The 27319-nt window shown below is 38.6% G+C and overlaps 1 protein-coding gene across 3 annotated transcripts in view; it reads right to left on the reverse strand.

The window, feature by feature from the left end:
* The window catches only part of DNM3 (dynamin 3), a gene marked incomplete at its 3' end in the record, with an annotated part of 535603 nt that overhangs the window by 282338 nt on the left and 225946 nt on the right, over positions 1-27319 (reverse strand). For 2 of the 3 annotated variants that reach the window (XM_080824220.1, XM_080824221.1), the window contains exons 12-14: positions 24743-24813; positions 4762-4813; positions 3920-3949 (exon numbers count right to left, since the gene is read on the reverse strand). In XM_080824220.1, coding sequence (XP_080680346.1) covers positions 3920-3949; positions 4762-4813; positions 24743-24813 — 153 coding nt within the window. The remainder of the gene's footprint in view (positions 1-3919; positions 3950-4761; positions 4814-24742; positions 24814-27319) is intronic. The other variant, XM_080824222.1, reaches the window with a different exon arrangement.

Raw genomic sequence — 27319 nt, forward strand, 5'->3', positions numbered from 1 at the left:
CCAGGATGTGCTGGCAACTTTTTGAGACCTAAAGGGGGCCCTACAGGAAAGAGACTGGCTTTCAAGAAAGCAGGGGAGGGACAAAACCCTGTTCCGGTAAGGAAGTTCTTTTCTGCTTCAGGAAGTTGGGGAATCCAGTTATCTGGAGACCTACCAGTTTGGGAAAGCTAAATTTCCGACTCCAATTTGAAGTCAGCAGGAGAAGGCGCATTGGTGGAAAACAAACAGACACGAAGCCCAGGACTGGGAGGCAGCCCGAGACTCGGGCTCCTGCACGAACCTGCTCTGCTCCTGGTCTGAAGCAAGATTCCTCCTCCTTGTACACTTCTTCCTAAGTACTTCCTAACGGGATGCAGTCGAGCCAGTGAGCACGTCCGCGGTGTCCTCCTGCCCTAGATTCTTGTAACTAAAGGAACGGATTATCAGCCATGTAATCCCCCCCCCACCTCCCGCTTACAAATATGGTAGATCTATCCTTAAATCCAGGGAATTTCATCCCCATTTCTCTGCAGCCACCCACACCTTCTGAGGACAAACAATGTTCTACAAATATCTGTGGTTCTCGTTCGTCATCCCCTCCTCCAGTTCTGTGCCTTCTTACTCTAATAACCTCTCTGACCTTCAGGTGGCATTGTCTCTGCCCTTGAGACACAACATCCCGCTCACTGATGTCAGCCTCCAGCCCTATACGTTCTCCCCTTCATCCTGCTGTGTTCAGTCCTCTCTTAGCTGAGGTTTCACTTTCTGTGGTCTGGGTTACCCGCTGTCAACTGCAGCCCGGAAGCAGATGATCCTTCTGACAGGCACAGGGTCAGCAGTAGCTCAACGCCATAACATAGTGCCTGTGTCCCTGACCTCACTTCTCATCACGTGGGCATTTGACCATCCCACCTCAGCACGAGGATGACTACAGTAGAAGATATTCTGAGAGACAGAGACCACATCCCCACAACTTTTACTATAGTATATTGCTATAATTATTCTAATTTATTATTAGTTATTGTTGTTAATCTCTTGCTGTACCTAATTTATAAACTAAACTTTATCACAGGTATGTATGAATAGGAAAAAAAAAAACATATCTGTAGAGTTTGGTACATTATGATTGTGCTTAAAACCTTACAATGATACTCCATGGCTTTCTGGATCACACACACACACACAAAAATTTAATGGAGCTTAGGTCCTAGTGAAGAAAGTTCAAAAAGTAAACAAATTACGAAGATAATAGGTAATGTCAAGACAGTAGGAAGGGAAGGTGATTTTACATCTGATCGCCAGGGCCGATCTATTCCAGAAGTGACATTTCAGGGAGACCGAAGGAGCTAGCCTTGGAAAAGGTGGCAGACTTCAGTTTGCTTACTTACCATCATCCCCACTGGGCTGTGAGGTCCCCAAAGACAGGACCCATGATTTATTTATCATTCTGTACTAAACATCTACCATAGTTTTTCATACTCTCAGGTTTTGAATACATATTTGATGAGTGAAGGGATGAATGAAGGTTATGTTTAAATTTGGGGGCAATGCAACTTTAAGCTAATTATATGCTCACATTTTTTGGTACCAACGTTGACATCAATTTGTGGAACTTTCAAGCTGACAAATTTCTAGGCAGCCAAAAATGAATGGGATTGCCTTTAAGGGGTTTTCCTTTTCTGAATTCCTTTGAAAATATTTCAGAGCAGACTCTGTACAGCAGAATCTCTTACAACCAAGAGCCCTAAAGGAATATCAGAATGGATGAATCACCTATAGAATAACACAGTATTTCAGCCCCACCAACCATAAAAGCCAGCATCGGTTAAAGACTGGGCTCTAAGGGTCCCTGACTTTGAGCTTCTTAATAGGCAAAGACTCTTTATACAAATTCCAATCAACCTCGGACATTCAGATTCATAAAGAAAATGGTTTCAAGTAATTATAGTTCATTTCTGCTAAGCAGCAAATAAATAAATCTCTAAAATACACTGTACTGCAAGTAATTACTGAATTTGATCCTGCAATCTAAGATATTCCGGTTCCTGACCCCTTACTTGCAAAGTAAAATGTTTTTGTTTTCAAACAGACAGGGGCACCTGAGTGGCTCAGTCGGCCAACTCTTGATTTTGGCTTAGGTCCTGATCTCAGGGTCGTAGACTGAGCCCTGAGTCAGGCTCTGTGCTGGGTATGGAGCCTGCTTCAGATTCTCTCTCTCCCTCTCTAAAAAATTTAAAACTAAATAAATAAAACAAATAAGCAAAACAAAAATTTAGCAGCAAAATCTAACCTGACATGAAAATATCTCTCATTTCATCTTAGTGTGACTGTTCATTTGTTTTCCTGCAGAAACATAACATGTTTAATTAAAGGGTGCTGTGTCTCTGACCCCACAGGAATAGTGGTTAATATATGATATATGCAATGTACTTTTTTTCTAAAATCCAAAAAGTTCTGACATTAAAGGCGCATCTGGCCCCAAGGGTTTTGGGTAGGGATCTGTATTCTATTATGAGACTCACCCAATTCTATTATCTTGAATTTTAAGACCTCCATAATGTATGGGCTTTGAAGTACTCAGTGAAAGTAAAGTCACAGAAACACAATTAACATTATTTCAGCATTTGGAAGCAATATATAATTGAAAACTGTTCTGAATTTCCTTTCGATCTGATCTAAAATATGGATTTATGCCACTATACTATTGCTTTTCCAATAAGTATAAACTTCTATGAGCTAGAGCTTCTGATCATGAGGAAAGTCTTATAGCTAAATCCTTTAGACATCAAGCCTTAATCTGGGCATTGCAATCTTCAGAATAATTTGCCATAGCTTCTAATTTTCCCAGATGTTTCATTGTTTCATTGTTCTGATTTTGTAACTTTTGTAATTTTCTTCTATTTTATATTTTTTCTCCTGAAAGCTTCAAGAACAGCACCTACAAGGTAAATGCTTTCACAAGTCACACACCCAGCACCAAGCTGCAAACATCACTATGTAAATTACTTCTGATTCTCACAATCATCCTATGGATATATTTTCATTCTTCTCATCACACAACTGAGCAACTCAGGTTCAGTTTGTCCCAGGCCACATGGCTACTAAGTGACAGAGCAGAATTTGAACCCAGGAATGTCTAGTTTCAAAGACTGTTTCTTCCAAAACATCATGAAGCAAATAATTGGTCGATGCTCCACAATCTCATTCTTAACTTGAGTCCAATTGGAAGAAAGACTTTAAGGCTGCTTCATCTGTGGTAAAAATGAGAGTGTAATGTTTTGGGGTTTTGTTTTGGTTTTTGTTAAATGCCTATGCCAGGAATTTGACAGTATCTTTACACTTCCATAAAGTGAAGATATAGTATCTGGTTTTAAAAGATTCAACTTTAAAGCCATGTACAATAGCAATGGAGGTCATCTGGGGTTTGTTTTATTTTAAAAAAGAAATACAAAAAAATTGTAATTGAGTAAGCTTGTCAACAAATACATCAAAATCAGATGTTTAATATTCACCCACCTTTTAGAGGCACCAACCACATTTATTGGAGATATTATCACACAAGTTATAGAGAAAGGCTTGTTATGCCTTGTAACAACATAGCATAAAGGGACAGAGATGAAGATCATTAATGATTTTAATTATTTTAAGGCCTGTTAAAATTAGAGAAATATCAAAGCACCCACAGTGTTAAGGGTTTATTATTACAGCATTTTAGAGTTTACTAGTTCATACCTTTCAATCACAGCAAGTTATTAGCAGTGAAGGGATGAACCCTCTTAAGAGGATTTTTATTTCAATGATACAGTGTTATGGACAAGACAACCTAAGTTTTAAAAAATTAGTAGCAAGCGCTAGTTGAGTTAATCAGTTAAAGACAAACTGTGCCCTTGGGAAGCTAAATGAAAAAGCAACAGTAAAGCTTACAGAACTTAGCTCGTACAATTTGCCTTGAAGGCGGAAGATTGGTTCCCTGAAATAGCAAAGAATTATATGCTTTAGTTCAGAAAAAAAGTTTTTAAAATAAAGTCTGTTATTACCTCTTCTCCTTTCAAAACAATGGAAAAACTTCTAGAGCAGAGGTTTCAATTTGTTCAATAATTGTACCTCTGAATTAAAAAAAAACTATAAAATCATCATTGTTTTGAGTTGAAAAGAAATAACAATGCAAATATTCATTATCACATAAAACATAAAAGAAACAGCAAACTGTCAGAGTTAATGCAATCTCTGCTGAGCGCTATTAGTCAGAGACAGCTGGTCAGCCCCAAACACAAAAACTTAAAAGATCAGATCTTCATAAGAATTAACATCTTCATTAGCCAACAGGAATTTGGTGCGGCAGAGAGTAAATCCAACAACTGCCTTCTTTATGAGCTGTCCCTTCACTGTTACCAAGCTGTGCAAACGTGTGAACTAGTCAGCAGCAACAGAAGCTCATGCAACGACTCACCATGTTTTAACCTTGAACCGACTCACAGATTCCATGTTAAATCAAATTTAGGGGTAACATAAGCAAGCAAAGTAGGACACGAGGAGTCAATTTCGAAAAGCAGAGCAAATAGCAGAAAAGTTATTTAAAATAAATTGATAAAGTTAAATGGATAAAATAGCCAAAAAAAAAAAAATGCAATGCACTCGAAAAACCTTACAAGCAAAAGCAAAACAAAAAACTGCATTTTTGGCAAAATCTGCACATGATTAATTTGCATTAAAAAATCAGTCAAGCAACTGAGTTCAAATTCTTTGGGGCATGCATGCACTGATTATTTTAAAAATGCCTACCTGATTTCCAATTGTGTTTTTCTTGTGAACCTGACTGCTCCTCTGCTGAGCACTGAGAAAAGGAAAGGAGACCGGCACTGAAGAAACTCATGAGACTTTTTTGGGAACAAGTAACACATATTAAACTATATACAGGCTTTCAAAATGCATCAAAACCTGAGACAGAGCAAACACCAAAATCCAGGCCAGTTTAATTCTGGAAGCAAAACCAGCTCAGGGGAATTAGTATGAATTACCCATCCCAAACCAAAACACGACATCACGGGGTACAAAACTGTATTGCTACACTAATCACATGAGTCTGTGCATGTGTTTGTGATGTCCTAATAGATATACAGAATAGTTGCACTGAAAATAACAGTTAACACTTACTGAGTATATGCTCTAAGAGGTGTTTTATAGGTACCAGGGATTTTGATTTAAATTTCTACTTTCACTCCATGAGATAGTTACTACTATTCTTCTCATTTTACAGGCAGATAGAATGAGTCACACAGAAGCAAGGTTGCTTTCCCAAAGTCACTCAGCTAATAAGTGGTGGTACCAAGCACTCTGATTCCAGATCCCAAATTCTTTGTGCTATTAACCAATCTCATTGCTTTGAATTCTACTACATTCTGACAACTCCTAGAGTGATCTCCAGCTTGGACCTATTTCCCCACCCCCAGATTCAAATGTTTTGACAACTCATCCTGTCCACTTGGATGTCTAATGGGCATCTCAAATTTAAAATGCCAAAACTGAACTTCTGATCTCCTCCCTAAAACCTCCTCTACCACAGTTTTCCCCTCCTCGATTAGGGGTCATTCCATATTTCTAAGCGCTTAAGCCAAAATCCTTGATTCCTCTCTCTCTCATACACTCTACAACCAATCATGAGTAAATGCTATTGACTCTACTTTTTAAGATGTATTTAAAATTTGGGGTGCCTGGGGGGCTCAGTCAGTTAAGTGTCCAACTCTTGGTTTTGGCTCAGGTCATGATCTTGGGGTGGTGAGATCGAGCCCCACACCAGGCTCCATGCTCAGCAGGGAATCTGCTGGAGATTCTCTCTCTCTCTCTCTCTCTCTCAAACAAATAAATCTTTAAAATAAAATGTATTTAAAATTCAACATCCTTGGGAGCCTGACTGGCTCAGTCAGTGGAGCGAGCAACTCTTGATCTCGGGATTAGAGTTTCAAGCTGCATGTTAGGTATAGAAATTACTTAAAGATAAAACCTTTTTAAAAAATACATTAATTTAATCAAATAAAATCCAACATCTTTTTACCACCCCCTATGGCTACCACATTGGCCCAAGCCATGGTTATCTCTTATTCATATTGTTATCACTTACTTTGGTCTGTGCTTCCACACGTGTCCCCCTAACATCAATTCTCAACACAGAGGCCAAAATGATCCTTTTATAAAGGGGATCCTTGCCATTCTGCTGCTCAAAACACTCTGTACTACTATGCAATACCATTCTACTCAGCATAGAAGTCCTTACAGTGGTCCACAGGCCCTACTCAACTGCCTTTTTAATCATCTACTGTCCCTGCCTCATTCATTGGAGAGGTCCAGCCACAATGACTCCTTTCTTTTTTTTCAAATCTACCAAGCACGATCCCACCTCAAAGCCTTTATGCTGCTACCTGTTCCCTCTGCCTAGAATACTCATCCCCCAGACAACTGCATGGCTCTCAACATCACCTTCTTCAAGCCTTTGTTCAAATTTATCTTTTCAGTGAGACCCACCATGATGACCCTATTGAAAATTACATCCCTCCCTCCTCTGGCACTCTTATCCTCTTCATACTATTCTATTTTTCTCTATGGCACTTTATACCTTCAAACATACTATAGAGTTTACTGATTTTTGTGTATATCTATTTTCTCTCTTCTTCCATTAGAACATAAGCTCCTTGTGAGCAGTGGCTTTTGTCTGTTCCAGTGCCTAGAAACTACTCAGCACATGGTTGGCTTCAACGAGTACCTGTTGAATAGAAAGTTCAATGAGACTGATACCATTTTAACACAAGCACAGAGGGAGTAAGAGCCAGATACAACCCCAACAATTGAACTCTGGAGCCCAGATATTATGTGCTATGTTACTCTATCTCTGAAAAGAACAAAGGCTTTCTTTCCGTGAATTCATGAGTAAACACCTATTGATACAAGAAAATACAAGTCACTGTGGCAATTCTGAAAAGCCATACTGAACCTGCTCACTCGTTGTTTAATAGTTTATGGAAGCTGTTTCAGAAATTGACAAAAAAGTCTAAAATAGAGAAAACAGATTAAAGTCACCAGTCAACCATTTAAAGTGATGGGATAGTGCGATTCAGTAGCACATCACAAATCACACATTTAGAACAGCTGTTCCAAATAGCAATCTTTTATAATCTACCGTGATGTATTTAAGGTGCTTCTCTTCATTCGACCTCAGGAAGAAACACACACTACATTCAAATGAGGCCGGGGAAGGTATGAGTGGTAAAAGGACACACAGTATTTGATTAGTAAAGATTTGGGGTATTTTGTTTTTGTTTTTCAATTTGCTAATTTCAGGGCTTGAGCTTCTTCTTTCCTGTTTGTTATTTTTCTAGTTTTTAGCTGAATGCTTGCTTCCCTCATCACTATGATATTCATCTCTCTCCAACCATTCCTCTACATAAGCCAAATCTGCATTATTCAGGTTTTTGTGGTGAGGCTGTAAATGAGATCATGTTTACAACAGGCTGTGCCCAGGGGTCTGATGCGTCCACACTGCCCTCTGGCTGCCCACCAGGCCGTGAACCATGGAGTGTATCTAAAATATTTCTCCTCTGGGGCTTCAGATCTTAGCCATCATTTCTTTCTCCAGGCCAAGCGGGTTCCCCCTCCTCAGGGAAGAACTGGGCCCAGCAACCATTGTACTGCGATCATGCCTCCTTCATGGCTATGGTCATCCTTTCCAAGCACCATAACTGTTGTTCAGGGTTTTCTTAAGGGGAAATGTTTCAAAATAAGGCACTTACTAGTAGTGATAATTTCAAACTATGCTAGACCCACAGGTGTTTAAAGCAGGCAAACTACTGGGGACCCTTGAATTATGTGTATATCCTCTTAAAATCACGTAAGAGAAAAATAGCAGAACATAGAGCAAAAGACAGAGATTGCCGATGACTCCTTATACTACTTTAAGTAAAGAATATAGACCATAGAGACCTCAGTGCCTTATCTATAAAGTTTGAGTGTGTGTGTGTGTGTGTGTCTGTCTGTGTGTATACAAAGAGACAGAGACAAGGGGTGGGCAACTAGACTAGCTATTTCTTAGGTTCCTCTTAGATCCAAGATTCCTTAAGATGCAAAGTTATTCTCAGAAACTTATGATCTACACTATGTAGACAGACTTTCCACTGACAGAATCTTTATCTACTAAATTATCATATTTAGGATCTACATAGTCTAAGAATGTGCAGAAGGAAAAAGACTTATAACCCAATATCAAATATTAGTGTTAAAACAAACACTATTGGACGCCTAGGTGGCACAGTCGGTTGAGTGTCCAAGTCTTGGTTTTGGCTCAGGTCATGATCTCAGGGTTGTGAGAGCCCAGTGTTGGGCTCTGGACTCAGCACAGAATTGGCTTCAGATTCTCTCTCTCCCTCACCCTCTCCCCTTCCGTTTATGCACTCTCTCTCAAATAAATAATAAATCTTTTTTAAAAATGCAAATATTAAATTAACTTTACTTTTGACCAAAAGAATAATCTTTTCATAGCAACTGGCCCCATAAAGACAGGATACTTATTATTATTATTTTTAAAGATTTTAATCATTTATTTGACAAGAGAGGGAACACAAGCAGGGGGAGTGGGAGAGAGAGAAGCAGATTTCCTGCCCAGCAAGGAGCCAACTGCGGGACTCAATCCCAGGACCCAGGGATCATGACCTGAGCTGAAGGCGCCACCCAATGACTGAGCCACCCAGGCGCCCAAGACAAGGATACTTATTAAAGATGTATTTAGATACTTAAAGTTATTACATCAGCAACATAATAAAAACATAAACTTCTAGTTAGAAAACATTCTTTATCAAAATCCTTCTATAGGCAATGATGATTAAACTAAAAATATTTTAATATATTCATTTAACAATGGGAAGACTTCTAGGAAGATAACAGAGTAGAAGGATCCTAAGCTCACTTGGTCCAATGAACATACCTAGATAATAGCCACATCAGTGCAAACAAAGCAGAAAATGACCCAAAGACTGGCAGGATAGACCTTCCACAGTTACTTTTAGAGATGAAGTCAGAGGAGCAAAGGCGGAAGGGAAGCAAACCCTTGGTGAGACCAAACACAAATGGGAGCGATATCACAAGCATGGAGAAGACCTCACCCTAGGCACAGGGGACCTGCACTAGGAATACAAGTCCCCATAACATTTGGCTTTGAAAACCCATGGAGCTTAACTTTATGAGTTTTTTCCAACCAGTGGGGCTTAACTCTGGTACTTTAAAAATTGGCAGGCTCAACTCTGGGAGATGTGGAGAGGGACAAGAAACTGGGTCTCTGCCCTTAACAAGACAGTACAGCAAACAATCCCACCTAGATAAAGCACAGAAGCAGCAGCTTGGAAAGCACATGGGATATATGAGAAGGAGATTTATTTACTAATTTCAGAATGCATGCTAGAGGGGAAAAGATCATTCAGAGAATTCTCCAAGAACAAAAGAGTTGGCAAGTGCCATTCCTCCCCATGTACCCACCCTTACCCCAAGCCTAGATAGCCAGAAACCTGTAGGAAGCAGCTTCAATACCCTCGACCTATCTTGTTGACACTGTGTACCCCACCCCCACACTGCCCCGGGGATTCACTCCATCCCACCCACCCCACCCTTCAGGAGTCCTGTCAAAGTGGCTGCTATTGTATCTCGCCCTGCAAGCAGCCCCAGTAGGGACTGACACCACTCCAAAGTCACTTCTGCCCTGATGAGAGGGTGAAAACAACTACACACACCAATTCCACTGCATCCCCAGCAGCCAGGCCTTATAACTGGCAATGCAGAGAGAGTGCCCTGCTGATCCCTGCTGCAGCCCCAGCAGACAGTATGGGGACAGGTATCTTGGTCTCACTGCCAGCCCTACCCACCAACAAACACCTCCTGGGAGGCAGCACAGGGAGAGAGCCCTGCAGTCTGGGGTCACTCTGTAGCCCTGACAAATAGGCTGAGGGCAGACCTCTAGTCTGACTGCCCCATTACCCAACTACAAGCCTACAGGGGCCCCTGGCTGGCCCCTTAACAGCACAGTGACTAAATCTTGCTCACAACAGGTAAAGTGAGCCATTGCAGCTGGCTGGACTAAAGGCAAAGAAGGCTTAGCCACAATAGTAGCCACAATATATGAAAACCACATATGAGACACCCCTGAAGTGCCTGGTTCTGGTGAGCAGACGACTAAAGGCAAAGAAGGCTTAGCCACAATAGTAGCCACAATATATGAAAACCACATATGAGACACCCCTGAAGTGCCTGGTTCTGGTGAGCAGACGACCTTGTGCTACAAGGGCACCCCAGGACCTCTTTCTCATAAAACCACTACTTTCAAGATCTAGGAGACCTGACTGCTTTTTTAAATATATAGAAACAAACACAGTTATATAAAATGAGGAGAAAGAGAAATATGTCACAAATTAAAGAATAGGACGAAACCACAGCAACAGAGTTAAATGAAACAAAGACAAGAATATGCATGATTAAAAAAAAAATCAAAGTAATGGTCATAAAGATACTTACTGGACTTGAGAAAAGAATGGAGGATCTCAGTGAGACCTTCAACAAAAAGATAGAAAATATAAAAAAGAACCAATCAGAGATGAAGAACTCAATAAATGAAATTAAAAACACACTAGAGGAATCAATAGTAGATTTGAGGAGGCAGAAGAATGGATTAGCAAGCTGGAAGACAGAGCACTGGAAAGCAGCCACACTGAACAGCAAAAAGAAAAAATTAATTTAAAAAATGAGAATAGATTAAGGGAACTCAGCATCATCATCAAGCATAATAACTTCTGCATTATAGCCATCCAGAAGGAAAAGAAAAGGGGACAAAAGTTTATCTGAGGAATAATAGCCAAAAACTTCCCTAATCTGTGGAAGGAAATGGGTATCTGATTCCAGGAGGCACAGAGAGCTCCCAACAAAATCAACCCAAGAAGGCCCATACCAAGACACATAATAATTACAATGGCCAAAAGTAGTGATAAACAGGGAAATTTAAAAGCAGTAAGAGAAAAGAAAACAGTTACATACAAGGGAAACCCCATAAATCTATGAACTGATTTATCAGCAGAAACTTTGCAGGCCAAAAGAAAGTGGCATGATATATTCAAAGTACAGAAAGGAAAGACTGCAATCAAACATACTCAACTCAGCAAGGCTATCATTCAGGGTAGAAGGAGAGATAAAGAATTTCCCAGAAAACCAAAGTTAAAAGAGTTCATCACAACTAAACCAGCCTTACAAGAAACACTAAAGGGAATCCTTTCAATGGAAAGAAAAGAAATAAGAAAACTGTGAAAAGAAAAAAATTCACAATTAAATACAAACATAATAAAAGTATTACATTGAGCACTTATAAAACCAGTATGGAGGTTAAAACACAAAGGCAATAAAATCAGTTAAATCTATAAAAATCTGTCAAGAGATTCACAAAATAAGAGGATGTAAAGTATGATATCATATACATGAAACATGGGAGGGGAAGAAAAATTTAAGAATGGGTTCAAACCCATTTTTAGAATGGGTTCATTTTAGAATGGGTTCAAACTTACCTGACCATCAACTTAATATAGACTGCTATATCATAAGATGTTATTTATAAGCCTAAGGGTAACCACAAATAGACCTGTAATAGATATGCAAAAAATAAGGAGGAAGCAATGCAAGCATATCAGTAAAGAGAAATATAAAACCATAAGGGAGGGGGCACCTGGGTGGCTCAGTTGGTTAAGCAACTGCCTTCAGCTCAGGTCATGATCCTGGAGTCCCAGGATCAAGTCCCACATCAGGCCCTCTGCTCATCAGGGAGCCAGCTTCTCCCTCTGCCCCTAACCCCTTTCATGCTCTCTCTCTCTCTCAAATAAATAAAATCTTAAACAAACAAAAAAAAAAAACATAAGGGAAGAGAGCAAGAGAAGGAACAGGGTGGAAATATAAAAACAACCATAAAACAAGTAAGAAAATGGCAATAAATGCATACCAATCAGTAATTACTTTGAATGTAAATGGACTAAATGCTCCAATCAAAAGACATTGGGTGACTGATGGATTTAAAAGAAAAAAAAAAAGGCAAGACCCATCTATGGGCTACCTACAAGAAATTCACTTCAGTCCTAAAGATACATGCAAATTGAAAGTGAAGGGATAGAAAAAGCATTTACCATACAAATGTAAGCAAAAAGAAGGCTAAGGTGGCAACAATATAGACTTTAAAAGAAAGACTGTTAAAAGAGACAAAGAAGGACACTACATACTGATAAAGGCAACAATCCAACAAGAGGATATAACAGTGGTAAATATTTGTAGGCCCAATATAGGAACAACTTAATGCTTAATTACAAATTAATTAATTAATCACAAATTAATTAATTATAACTTAAATTAATTTGTTAATTACAAATTAACAAATTAATGCTTAAATACATTAAGCAATAATTAACAGACATAAAGGAAGAAACTGACAGTAACACAAAAAAAGTAATGAACTTTAATGCCCCACTAATATCAATGTATAGATTTTCCATGGAGGCTAAATAACATGCTACTAAACAATGAATGGGTCAACCAAGAAATCAGAGAGGAAATAAAAAATACATGGAGAGAAATGAAAATGAAAACACAATGGTCCAAAATCTTTGGGACACACCATAAGCTATTCAGAGAGGAATGATTACAGCAATACAGGCCTACTATAAGAAGCAAGAAAAATCTCAAATAAGCAACCTAACCTTATACTTATGGGAGCTAGAAAAAGGGAAACAGAGCCCAAAGCCAGTAGAAGGAAGAAAATAATCAAAATTAGAGCAAAAACAAATGAAATACAGACAAAAAACAAAAAACAAAAAAAAACCCAAAAAACCAAAAAACCCACCAATAAAACAGATTAATGAAACCAGAAGCTGGTTCTTGGGAAAAAAAACCAACAAAATTCTTTATCATTGGCCAGACCAATCAAGAAAAAGAGAGAGGTCTCAAATAAATAAAATCAGAAATGAAGGAGGAGAAATAATAACGCACACCACAGAAATAGCAAGGATTATAAGAGAATATTATGAAAAATTATATGCCAACAAATAGGACAACCTACAAGAAATGGATAAATTCCTAGAAACATATAACCTTCCAAAATGGAATCAGGAAGAAACAAAATTAGAATGGACCCATTACCAGGAGTGAAACGGAATCAGTTAAAAAAAAAAAAAATCTCCAAACAAGCAACACCTATTCAAGCTGTCCAAGACCGGACAGCTTCATAGGTGAATTCTACCAAACATTTAAAATAGAGTTAATACCTATTTTTCTTAAAATATCCCAAATAATAGAAGAGGAAGGAAAGCATCCAAATTCATTCTGAGGCCAGCATTACCCTGATACTAAAACCAGATAAAGATACTACAAAAAAGGAAAACCACAGGCCTATATCTCTGATGAACACAGATACAGAAATCCTCAACAAAACGTTAGTAAAACAAAACTAACAAAACATTAAAAGATCATTCACCATGATCAAGTGGAATTTATTCCAGGGATGCATGAGTAGTTCAATATTCGCACACCAGTCAACATGGTACATCACATTGACAAGAGAAAAGAGACAAACCATATAGTCACCTCACTAGATGCAGAAAAAGCATTTGACAAACCACAATACCCATTCATGATAAAAACTCTCAACAAAGTAGGCTTAGAAGGAACAAACCCCAACATAATAAAGGTCTTATATGAAAAACACATAGCTAACATAATGGTGAAAAGAGCTTTTCCTCTAAGAACAGGAACAAAATCAAGACGTCCACTCTCAACACTTTTGTTCAGCATAGTATTGGAAGTTCTAGCCTCACCAATCAGACAAGAAAAGGCAGTAAAAGTAAATCTATACATAGAGAGATTAGTAAGGAAGAAGTAAAACTCACTATTTGCAGATGACATGATACTTTATATAGAAAACCTGAAATAATCCTCCAAAAAACTACTAGAATACATGAATTCATAGTCTCAGGATACAAAAGTAGTATGTGGAAATCTGTTGCATTTCTATATGCTAATAATGAAATAGCAAAAAGAGAAATTAAAAAAACAAGCCCATTTACAATTGCTCCAAAAAGAATAAAACACTGGGGCAGCTGGTTGGCTCAGTCGGTTAAGCTTCTGACTCTTGATTTCAGCTCAGGTCATGATCTCAGGGTGGCATGGAGCCTGTCTAAGATTCTTTCTCTCCCTCTGCTCCTACCCCTTCCTCAAAAAATAAAAAAATGAAATTAAAAACCTAAGAATAAACTTAACCAAGGTGGTGTTCATGCATTGGAAGAACCAATACTGTCAAAATGTCCATACCACCCAAAGCAATATACAGATTTCATTCAATTGCTATCAAAATACCAACAGCATTTTTCACAGAACTAGGACAAATGACACTAACATTTGTATGAAATCACAAAGACCCCAAATAGCCAAATCAATCTTTAGAAAGAATAACAAAGCTGGAGACATCACAATCTTAGGTTTTAAGATATACTACAAAGCTATAGCAATCAAAACAGTATGGTACAGGCACAAAAACAGACACATACATCAATGGAACAGAAAAGAGAGTCCAGAAATAAACCCATGCTTTTATGGTCAATTAATCTATAACAAAGGAGGAAAGAATATACAATGGCAAAAAGATAGTCTCTTCAATAAATGGCATTGGGAAAACTGGAGGCTACATATAAAAGAATGAAACTGTACCACTTTTTTACATCATACACAAAAATAAACTCAAAATGGTTTAAAGACCTAAATGTGAGACCTGAAACCATAAAATTCCTATTTTATTTTATTTTTTTTTTTTAAAGATTTTTTTTTTTTTTAAGATTCTATCTATTCATTTGACAGACAGAGATCACAAGTAGGCAGAGAGTAGGCAGAGAGAGAGGAAGGGAAGCAGTCTCCCCGCTGAGCAGAGAGCCCGATGTGGGGCTCGATCCCAAGACCCTGGGATCATGACCCGAGCCGAAGGCAGAGGCTTTAACCCACTGAGCCACCCAGGCGCCCCAAAATTCCTATTTTAAAAAGGCAGTAATTTCTTTGATATTTAAAGTTAAAGTATTGGGACTATGCACAGCAAAGGCAACCATCAACAAAATGAAAAGAAAAACTAGTGAATGGGAGGAGATATTGTAAATGGTTTATCCAATTAGAGGTACATACGCAAAATGTATAAAGAACTTATATAACTCAATACCCAAAAACCAAATAATCCAATTTAACAATGGACAGAAGTCCTGATTAGACATTTTTCCAAAGAAGACATCCAGATGGCCAATAGACACAAGAAAAGATGCTCAACATCACTAATCATCAGGTAAATGCAAATCAAAACCACAATGGGACATCACCTCACACCTCTCAGAATGGCTAAAATCAGAAACAGAAGAAATAACAAGTGCTGGCAAAGATGAAGAGAAAAGGGAGACCTCAGAACCGTTGGTGGGAATGCAACCTGGTACAGCCACTGAGGAAAACAGTATGGAGGTTCCTCAAAAAATTTAAAAGAGAATTATCATATGATCCAGTAATTCCACAAAAGGGTATTTACCCAATAAAAATGAAAACACAATTTGAAAAGACATATGCACTTTTACATTTATTTCAGCATTATCTAAAGTAGCCAAGATATGCAAGCAACCCACCTGTCTATAGATAGATGAATGTATAATAACGATGTAATATATAATATATATAATATATATGTATTATATTGTATGATAATATATTATATTATTATAGTATAGTATTTTATATATACACATACTATGAGTTATTGCTCCACCATTAAAAAGAATGAAATTTTTCCATCTGCAACAACACGGATGGACCTAGAAAGCTATTACACTAACTGAAATAAGTCAGTCAGAGAAAGACAATACCATATGGTTTCACTCATACATGGAATTTAAGAAACAAAACAAATGAACAAAGATAAAAGAGACAAACAATAAAAAAAAATTCTTAAATAAAGAGAACCAACTGGTGGTTGCCAGAGGGTAGGTTGGTGGGGGATGAGTGAAACAGATAATGGGGGTAAAGAGTACACATATTTGGATGAGCACTGAAAAATGTATAGAATTGTGGAATCATTATACTGTATACCTGAAATGAATAGAACACTGTATGCTAATTATACCTGAATTTTAAAAAATTTAATTTAATTTAATTTAAAAATATAAATAAGTAAAAATTAAGATGTATTCACGGAAATCATGTAAGGACTTGCAAGTTAATTTGAGCCTTTGGACATATTCTTGGCGATAGGTATTTAGTTGGTTTTATCTGCAATATTGAAAATATACCTACATATAATGCTTTAATTTGACATAAATCAAAAATTTTAGGGGACCAGTTATCTGCAAGGCATTCTGTAGAAGATATAAACACAAATAAGTATAGTCCTTGTAATCAGAAGCCTCCAACTTACCTGCTGAGGGTCGTGAAATACACAAAACACAAATAATACAGAACAATAAACTTCCTAAGAATAAATATGTGAAGATGTAACAGAAAGCTAAAAACTAAAGTGCTTCTGTTCCAAATGTAGGATGTAATTACCTTATATCTTATTTTGTATGTGTGTGTTTGTTGTTAATTGGATAAATTCCTACTACACACAAGCCACTGTGGAAGTACTAACACACATAAAACCAAATTAGGTTTATTTAGTTTAATTTTCTGAGACCTAATGATTTTAAAAGTATATAATAAGAGGCTTAAATTTTTATAAAAAGAAGAACACAATGGAATTCATTTAAAGAAAAAAAACATTATCTTTTTTTTAATATTTTTATTTATTTATTTGACAGACATAAATCACAAGTAGGCAGAGAGGCAGGCAGAGAGAGAGGAAGGGAAGCAGGCTCCCCGCTGAGCAGAGAGCCCCATGCGGGGCTTGATCCCAGGACCCTGGGATCATGACCTGAGCTGAAGGCAGAGGCTTTAACCCACTGAGCCACCCAGGTGCTCCAAAAGCATATTATCTTCTAGCTCAAATTATTTTTTGCATACTCGTATCTATCCTTGTCCATGTGCATATATAATAAAAGATTCAAATAACAAAAGAGTGTGTCAAGGCAGTATGTGACCATTTTCCAAATAAGCCCTACGCATAGTAATTGGTCCGAATGTTCAGAGAAAAAAGATTATTTTGGTCTGATACGATCTAAGATTTTCTCAGAAAACTTGAAAAGAGGTTAGCCTTTAACAAAGGAAGACAAGCAACTGCATTCCAAGAGAATGGAGTAGTATTAGCAAAGCCAGAAGGTAGAAAAATGAGGCATGTAGGGAAGTTGTGGAAAGTAAAACTATTATGGCAAAATTATATAATCATAGACTCGGGTTTGTCAAATGACTTTAAAAGCCATCTAGTACAATCACTGTATGTTGAAGCCAATTAAGATGGATTTGGCCACTATATTAGAGGCAACAAAAAGTATTCAAAGTTTCTGAGCCAGCAAATGGCATGATCAAAGCAGTGTTTTAGTAAAATTACCTCCCTGAAATGGGTAGTATTGACTCTGAATCAGAGAAGACAGGAAACAGTCAGCCTAGACCCCCTCCCTCTGACTGTGGAGTCCTGCCCAGCCTTCAAAGTCAATCGAGTCCCATTTCTGGATTATGCCTTCTTAGAAACCTCTAGTTATCTCTCTTTCCCATGAACTCCTAAAGCTCTTTGTCTGTGCCTGTATTATATAATCAGGACTTTGTTATAGGCTGATCTCTAAATCCCTTCCAACTATGTCTGCCCCAAGATGGCTGATGGTGTGTAGCATTAATCTGGGTATCTGTAGTCTCTCAACACTGGTATTATCTAGCACAATGTGAATAAGAGTTTCTTAAGAAATATTTATGAAATTATATTTTGATACCAAGGTTATTTTTAACTAGATTATTAATGCTTATCTGCAATAGGAAGTTTAAGTAATTTGAAGAAGTCTGCAGTAGACAGGTGTGGCAGAAAGAGAATGGTCTATTGAGGGATCCAAAAGTGGTCAGTCTGGCTAGATGACAGGGCTGGGTGGGACAGACAGAAATAGTGACAACAGAATAGCTGAAAAGATAGGCAGAAGATGGAGTCTACAGGACCTTGGAAACCATACTAACAAGTTTAGACTTTACTCTGAAAGTAATAGGGAACCCAGGACAGAATGAAAACGAACATGACAAGAGGCAGGGAGACTATTATAGTAACCCAGGCAAGAAAAGACTAACTTTAGTAGTAGTAATGAAGACAGGAAGAAATAGACAAGTTCAAAAAATAATCAGAATCAAATGGACTTGATAAAGATGGAGGGAAGCAAAGATGAGGGAAGAAGGAAGAGAGAATGATGCTTGGGTTTCTGGTTTGAGCAACTGGGAGAGGGAACAATGGAGAGGAGTAAATTCTAAGATGACACGATGAGTTTAATTTAGGAATATTTGGTTGCCGCTTCTGTATGATATACAAGTAGAGATGTCTAGTATGTGCTGGAATATGTACACAGTCCGGGAAAAAGTTCTGCAATGGGGGTCTAGATTGAGAGTCATCAGATAAAGGTGGTAACTGCAGCCACTGCAGCGGGAGGTACTGGTCAGGGACAGTGAAGTAGGTGAGAAAAGAAGAGGCTCCTCTATGGGAGAATCATGATTAAAAAAAAAACAGTTGTTAAGTCACGATCAGAGGATAAAGAGCTCCAAAATAACACTGAGAAGCTGCGGCTAGACCAGAAAGAGGAGAACCAGGAGACGGTGGAGGGGTGCCGAAGCGAAGGAACAGATCTCAACAAGAAATGGTTATGGTGTAAAATGAAGACTCAGAATTGTCTGCTGGATTAACCGTTCTGTCTCATTAGAGTTGTGTGGAAGACACAAGACTGCAGTGGACCCGACGCCTGGGTGGCTCAGTCGGTTAAGTGACTGCCTTCGCTCAGGTCATGATCCCAGGGTCCTGGGATCGAGTCCTGCATTCGGCTCCCTGCTCCACAGGGAGTCTGCTTCTTCCTCTGTCCCTCCTCCCACTCGTTCTCTCAATCTCTCTCTCAAATAATAAATAAAATCTTTGAAAGAAAAAAGGCTGCAGTGGGCTGAAAAGTGAAAGACAAATGAGAAAGAAAAAAGGGAAGTCTAAGTCTAAGGTTGACTCTAAGTCAACCCATAAGGGGCTCAAGTGAACCAAGAAAACGGGAGTCCCTCAAAGACCCATATTCCATGGCAAATGTTAAGGTGTGCCTCTCCCTCCACCACCATGTTTAGTTCTTAGAGGAGACAGGGAATTAAATGAAACTTTAGTAGTAACCATGATAGAGAAAATAATAGCAAAACGGTAACATACACACTAAGACAGTATAAGGAAAAGGCCCATCCTTCCTACTTTGGTAACAGAACATTTAAAGAGTTGACTCCACATTCCTAAGCCTTGGAATTGGCTTAGCAGCACCTAACAAACTTTATCTCCTTTTTCTCTCCTAGTAGCTACCACTGTAGGTTACCACCAAGCTGTCGGTAAAGTATGGCTCACCAGTGAAGGTCTCAGAGAAATCAGCTGGACTGACCATACTCTAGAACTATGCCGTCCAGTACAGTTGCTGGTAGCCAGATGTGGCTATTTCAATCAAAAAATTTAATTAATTAAAATTTAATTTAACTTTCATTTCTTTTGTCGTACTCACCACATTTAAGCTACTCAATAGGTGTGTGTGTCTAGAAGCTATTGTCTTGGACCGCACAGATTATAAAATACTCCCATTCCTTCACAAAGTTCTATTGGGCAGCTCTGCTCTGGAGTTAAGAAGCTCTGTCGGAATGTTCTTTTATATTAACCCAAGAAGATTATGAACACCCGCCGAGAGTCCCAAGAGTGAAGCTCACCACATGCCAGCTTGGCTCCATCCAATCAGACTGAAGCCAAAAGGGGAAGAAAACTACATGATGTCAATTCCCCCTGCAAGATCTTTAGTGAAGTCAAAAAGGCTAAATATTATGCAAGAAAACCGTCCAGAACTTGGGGGCCTATCAAAGAAGCATGACTCACCTCCTAAGATCCATTTTAAGGATGAAGATAATGTTCAATATAACAGATTTGAGAATGAAAGAGAAAAGTAGAAGTCTGCTTATTTTTAAAATGGTGCTTAAAACATTAGAATTCATAACTTATTGGAATAGATGATACTAATGATGCCCTATTGTTCAACCCTGTATTTCTACCCGATAATAGTCCCAGTAAGCAACCAAGGATTTAATTCCTGAATTTGCATATAAGCCAAAAGGATAATCTTGTTATAATACCTAAAATTTGATTCCACAGGAGAGAACATTCTCATATAAGAATAGGAACTAGAAACACTATTATAACAGAATATAATAGGAGGGGAGGGGGGGTAGGGGTTGGGTGAGCCTGGTGGTAGATATTAAGGAGGGCCCGTATTGCATGGAGCACTGGGTATGGTACATAAACAATGAATCTTGGAACACTGAAAAATAAAATAAAATTTAATAAATAAAAAAAGATGAAAAAGATTCACACAATAAAAAATAATAGAATAGAATATGTATTAGGGGGAAAAAAAGAAGAATGCAAAGGGAAAAACCAACATTAGTCTAGAATTTGGTTCCAAGGTTCCCATATACCACCTTTCATAAAACGGCAACAAAGGCATTCCAGAGGATCAGGAAAGAAATACAATGAATATCACAACCTATAGAATTTTCATGGTAGTCATATAACAAGAACTGAAATCTGCACACTGTATCATTTCAACAATGAGAAAACAGGTGTTGAGACCAACCCAGCAGACTGAAAAACGGACCTTGGTCTGCTGCTCATGGCACAGAGATATTACTCTTAACGGTCTATATCTGGGGCCTATTTTTCTCTTAAACCACTGGACTACGTAAGCCATAGACAGAAAGCAAATTATGCCCATGGAACAAACAAAGAAGAGCACAAGAATGTGAAAGTCATTTCCCAAGGCATTCAGCTAACTAGCCTGCCTCTCTATTCAAATCCAGCAGGATTACAGGGAAGGAGGGAAGTGAATAAAAGAATAATTGGGCTAGCTTTTGTTTTCTTGCATAACAAAAACCAGTATTGTGTAAAAAATATAGAATGTAGGTTTTTTTTTAAACAGAGAAGAATGATAAATTAAAATCCTTAAGTCATGAGGAAAGTTGACATTTTCTTCTGAAATACTAGGCTTTTAGAATCAGGAACTATATTATAGTTGAAAGATCAAGCTTTCAGAAATCAGGAAATTCCAAAGCAAGCCTACAGCAGTGCTTTCTTGGACACGCTACACGTGGTACGTATTTTATGGTCCATGTTTAACGAATCGCTGGGAGATGAAAAAAAACTTCCACACATTCATCATGGTGGAATATGGTCTACAGCAGGAAGGGGACAAGTTTGAGATGTCCTGAACCCTACTCTGAGAATTAATATTCTGTTAATCTAATTTTAGCAATTTGTTTTCTTTTTTTTTTTTAATTTTTAGAACAAAAGTCATCCTGGTTGAAAAAAATAGATGTGTATGTAAAATACTATGTCCATCACCATCCTACAAATATGAGAAGTGGTCCCCCTCTTTTGGCGACTCTCTAAAAATCTCATGAAATAAATGCTTATTTTTCTCAACTCCAGACCTTAATTTTCTATCTTTGGAACTTAAAAATACTTACATAATTGTCTTCAAATATGGCTTGACTTTTCTTCTTTGATGGAAACAGCATTCCTGCCAACTTTAAAATTTATAGCTACAACCATATTTTTTTAATTTTAAAAGCACAAAAAAATACCACAACCCCTTAAGTGATTTTGAAATGAACATTTCTTCATATTCATAATTGTCCCATGTCACACTGAAATGCACTCCAACTCGGCATACAAAGGGAAAGAACATTCACCTCTGAGTCTCATTTAGAGACAATGTCAGCAACTAAAAGAATATTCCAGTGGCAATCATACTCCAGTCATCATAAATTTCATAACAAAGTAAAATGGTGCACTAGTAATCAAATTCGTGTGTGTGTGTGTGTGTGTGTGTGTGTGTGTGCCGCTTTCTCACTTTTACGGTCTACACGACAGTTTGCAAAAACACTTTCCCATAACTTCATTAATGTGATCTTCCAACACTCCTGAAAGGTACACAAGACAGGGATCATTTATTATTCCATTTGCTAGAGCAGTAAACTGAGATACAGAAAGGCTAACTGCCTTGCCAAAACCCAAAGCTCACCAGTGACAAACCATGGAAAAAATATCCAGACTGCTGACTCCCAGGCCAGTCCTTTAAAAGAAAGTCTGGATGTGCAGTTTAAAATTGATGAAAACTGTGCCTAGTTGCTAGGTTTCTAAAGCAGTTTGAACAATGCTTCCTTGTTCTCCCCCAACATCATAAAGGTTCGTAGTCTTATCTCACTGCTGGAAAAACGGGGCAGTCACCTGGATTATGGACAGACTGCATCAAAAAGCTGAGTTTGAAGTACTTACATTTGAAAATTATATGCCTTCGGAAACCTAGTCAATATAATACTGTAGTTGAACAGCTTCTGAGGTAAAAATATATATATATATATATATATTGAAACGCTGGACTACTTATCTTTTAAAAAATAAGTGTATGGGGCGCCTGGGTAGGGCAACTGGTTGAACGTCCAACTCTTGGTCTTGGCTCAGGTCACGATCTGAGGGTCATGAGGCTGAGCCCCACGTGAGGCCCCACGTTCAGCAGGGAGCCTGCTTGAGATTCTCGCTCTCCCTCTCCCCCAGCCCTACCCACCCACCCCAACACTTGCGCACGCTTGCGCACTCTCTCTTTAAAAAAAATAAATGTTTATAAATAAATAAGTAAGTAATCTGGGGGAGGAGACATTTCAAGAAGACCCCAGGGTGAAATTAAATTGCAGCACTGATTACAAAAACTGTTCAGAAACGAACCCTTTCCAAACTCCTTACGATTCTTCTCTGTTTCTTCCTTGAACCAGGTACCACAAAGGGGCAATGTTGCAACATCCTTTTCACTCTTAAGTTATGGTGCCAAGTTTACATCTACATCTGCTACATTTTTATAAGAACCTAACTGGCATTTGTAACCAATAAAAATCAACATTAAAGGCAGCATTCCTGTTATTTCAAATGATTCAAGGGTTTGTTGTTCTTTTAAATTCCTCAAAGAAGCAAGTGAAGTAAATGGAGAATGTGTCAGCTTAACTTTTTACATGTGTTTCTCTCTACTTTTCGATTATTAGGCAAGCTCCTAAAGACAAAAATATTTTTTCTTTTTCTTATATATTTTCCCCCATAGCAACTAGTGTAGTGCTTGGCACCGGCATACAGAGTTCACTGACGGTGCTGGAAACTGGGCAGAAATTCTCAGGTCCCCGCTTCCAAGCCTAGGGATAGAAAGGCATATCAGAGTCTAGGTTTCTTCCTACTGGTGATTTTGCAGAAGGAAATGAGCAGTGCAGATGGTGAGAGCCACAGGGGCTGAAAAAGAGAGGGGGGGGCAGGTCTATGTGAAATGCCTGTGGAGGAAAGACCTGTCTAGAAGTTGGAATGGGTAGTGTGGCTAAACGTGCAACTGACCAAAGGGACGTACTCATCACTGTGCTCTAACAACTTTACACATAGGTCACAGACAGAAAATAGTTGAAAAAAGCTAACTACCGCACAATGGATGCAAAATATGTCTACACCCTTGGTTAAGCCATCCCGACAATAGCCATGCTTAGAATGAGACAGTTTTCCATTGGATAATTGGGCTTTACTCCCTAACACATGCCTTGAAATTCCTCAGGCCACTGTGTAGTCTCACTGACGTGATCTACATATATGTTCCTTCTAAGTCAGAGTATAATTAAATAAAATTGTTATACATTTTGTTATTTTTTTTTACTTGTCCTGTTCTTAAATATGCAGTTCAAGTAATGGTACTTGACCCCTTTAGTTTATATTTTTATAAAATAGACCATGCTTTATATACTTGAAGTTGGAACCGTGTACGTGCCACAGATATAGAGTTATAATCAAAATCCCTTAAAAGCAAACAAAAACTCATTCCACTAAAGGGCAGGAAAAAATGGTGAAATCAGGGTCTTGAAAATGTCACATGATGAATGACCAACCCTGAATAACTAAGCATATCCATATGACAGTATCTAGGAATATAGCAGTAGAATATTGAATATAACAGAATACATGCATGATGGAACGGCAATATATAGACAAGATTATGTTAAGTATAAACACACTGTAGAAAAGAGAATGTTCATCCAAAAAGATTCTGTCTAAGTTTACAAAGAATAGTTTAAAAAAAAAATAGACCTCTATATTCTTATTTAGGAATGTTAAAATAGCTTGTATCCTGTGAATTGCATTTGTTGCTTCAAATTTCTGTGAGAAAGTGTTCCCAAACATATTTTAAATGTGCATCTGTTCCTGCTTATCTATGAGAGTTCAAGTACAAACTGCAGATCATCATCCAAAAACAATGACTATCCAAGACCCATATGACTTCATATGCTGCACAATGAAAGAGCCAACTACTTTATCGAGAAAACATGGCCTCATGGCCGTGAGGTTCAGACCTCCTACGTGGTCGACTCAGAGTTAATCCTGACACAGAATGTGCTCTCAAACGTAGTAGGGTTGTAGCAGAAATTCACAATGTGCATTCTAACCAAACCAGCAGGGGGAATGCTTGTGGCAATCAAGCATTTCACGTACTTTGCAAACCCAATGAAATCTTCGTGGTTGGTGTTGATGTAGGAGACTTGGATGTCGATCAGTAGCAGAACCTGTAAGTCAAAGAGAAATACCCTTGTAAACATTCTCGATACGAAAGTCAGTAATTGCCTGCAAATGACTTATCTTCATCTGATTTTCTAAAAAGATGCTTCAGTTAAAATGAAAAGCTGCATTAAATTTTTTCATTAGACTCTCATAACTTTTACTTTAAGTTCAGAAATTAAAAATCTATATCAGAAGCCTGAGTCCCACATGAAGACAACAGAATTAGAGCTTACAGGCATGTACGGTTTGCCTATTTCACACAGAATGTAGAATTATTCTGATCTTCTAAAATGTATGAGGCATAATGCTCAAAAGGACACGTGTGTACCAGTGAGGGGCTGCTCCTGTAGACATTGTCTAATAGCCATGAAATAACAATATTATCTCTTGCTTTTCCTCTTCTTTTCTATCTCTTTAAGCTCCTTTTAGGCAAGCAGAAGAAACATCTCATCAACCAACTCAAAAAGGCAATATTCAAATATACAGAAAACGTCCCTGAGATCACCAGGCTTCATTATCAAAGCAAAACTCCAGTTAGGTCTCTGCTGAAAGATCACCTCCTCAGAGGGATCCTCCCTGCTCCTTCTATCTAAACTAGCACTCTCTTCAGATCCTATCACCCTGCCTGACGTTCCTTTGTAGCACTAGCACACGCTGACACAGTAAGTTTCTACATATTCCGTATACAGACCCCACCTGCCGTATCCGCTGATCAATACCCAGAGCCTAGAACATCACACACATTCAATCAAGCTATCAAGGAATGAATTGAATGCATGTTCCAGTAAACGTGAAACATGAAAATGTTTGAATCACAAGTCAGAGATCTGGAAAGTCCCTCTGGAGAAAATATTCTTCAATAGGAGACGAGAGGGCTTAGAACCAGAGAGGATGCAGCAACCAACCAGAAAGCGTAGGAGAGTTGTAGTCAAGAGATATCCAAAACTGAGTTCCCTTTCCTGTTTCCTTTTGCTCTCCCACTGTGTCCCCGGTTTTTCTAGAATGTTGAGACTTGTTAACAGAAAAAAAATACTTAAGATTCCCTGCCCACAGGGGCACCTGAGGGGCTCAGTCGGTTAAGCAGCTGCCTTTGCCTCATGTCATGATCCTGGGGTCCTGGAATGGAGCTCTGTGTTGCCGTGGTGGGGCTCCCTGCTCAGCAGGAAGTCTGCTTCTCCCTCTCCCTCTCCCCCAACCCCTCCCCAACCCCCACTCATGTTCACTCATTCTCTCTCTCAAATAAATCAATAAAATCTTTAAAAAAAAGAGTCCTTGCCCACATACCTCCAGAGCCCTCCACTTTGACTCTGTTGAATGAACATCTGATAAACACAGCAGGCATAGTCGCACGGCCTCCCTCCACTGAAGATGATATCAGAGGGCATCAGCGCCCCCCTAATAATGGCTCACGGACACGGTCTATATCATGCTTCCCAGAGAGTACTTCCCCAGGAAAGCCTTCTCAGATCCTCAACCTGTACCCCCCCCAAACCAGACTGGATCAAGCTATTACTGTCATGTAGACTATCGATCCTATTATATTTTATATGTACACCGCACCTTAACACCTTTTACTTATTGTATACACCACAAATGTAACTGATTATTCGCACATATTTTGTTTGATGTTTTGCTTCTCTGCCAGAGTGCACGGAGCCCCACGGAAGCAGGATTTACCTTGTTTCGTTCACCACTGTACACCCGTAATCTAGCACGGTACACACAGCTGGTGGCCAGGAAGTGTTTGTGGCTCTGAATTTATCATTTCTACCACCCCTGAAGAAGCCTTTGCTTTAAAAGGAGCAATTTATTACCATATAATTAGTACCTGGCCACTTGTTGTCTCTCACTACCCAGTGCTGTGAGCTCTAAGGCTTTGCTTTCACGGCCAGTCTCAGCCGGTCATCTCTGAGTCCCAAGGGGACCTGCCAGAGAGAAGAAACGGATCACCCCCAATCCATCCCCACTACCAATCACAAAGTCAAGGTATGGTCACTAACACCGTCCTTGCGTGAAAAGTTTCCTATCCTCAGATACAGTTTCATTTCTTCTCTTAATGAATGAAACTACAGAGTCAGGAGGAGTTGTCGTTATTAGATTATCCGTGGTATCGCCTCCATTCTCCCTACAATGAAGCCAGATTCTGTTAACTGTCACACTCCCAAATCTGTTTGGCCAAGGGTTTATATCAATAAACCATAATGTTTAAGCACAGATAAATCATTGCCACCATAAAGAGCCAAATATCTACATAACTCTCAACACTGCCTAAGGTTGTCATGAATATCTTGGCCGTTCATGCACATTAACTTGGACTGCAGTATAGGAAAAAAGTAGAAAAAAAATAAAAACTATGGCTGCTCTCATTCATATTCCTGGAAACTGGGAGTCTGTGTTCATCCTAGGAAAAGAGCCAGGTCGCATGTGGGGGATGAAAAGGAAAATAGTACATTTTTTCCCCACTTTTTCACTTTCTCAGAGTTTCTCACTGCCTTTTTAGCCACAGTTATT

The sequence above is a fragment of the Martes martes genome (genome assembly GCF_963455335.1).
Source record: "Martes martes genome assembly, chromosome: 15".
NCBI lineage: Eukaryota > Metazoa > Chordata > Mammalia > Carnivora > Mustelidae > Martes > Martes martes.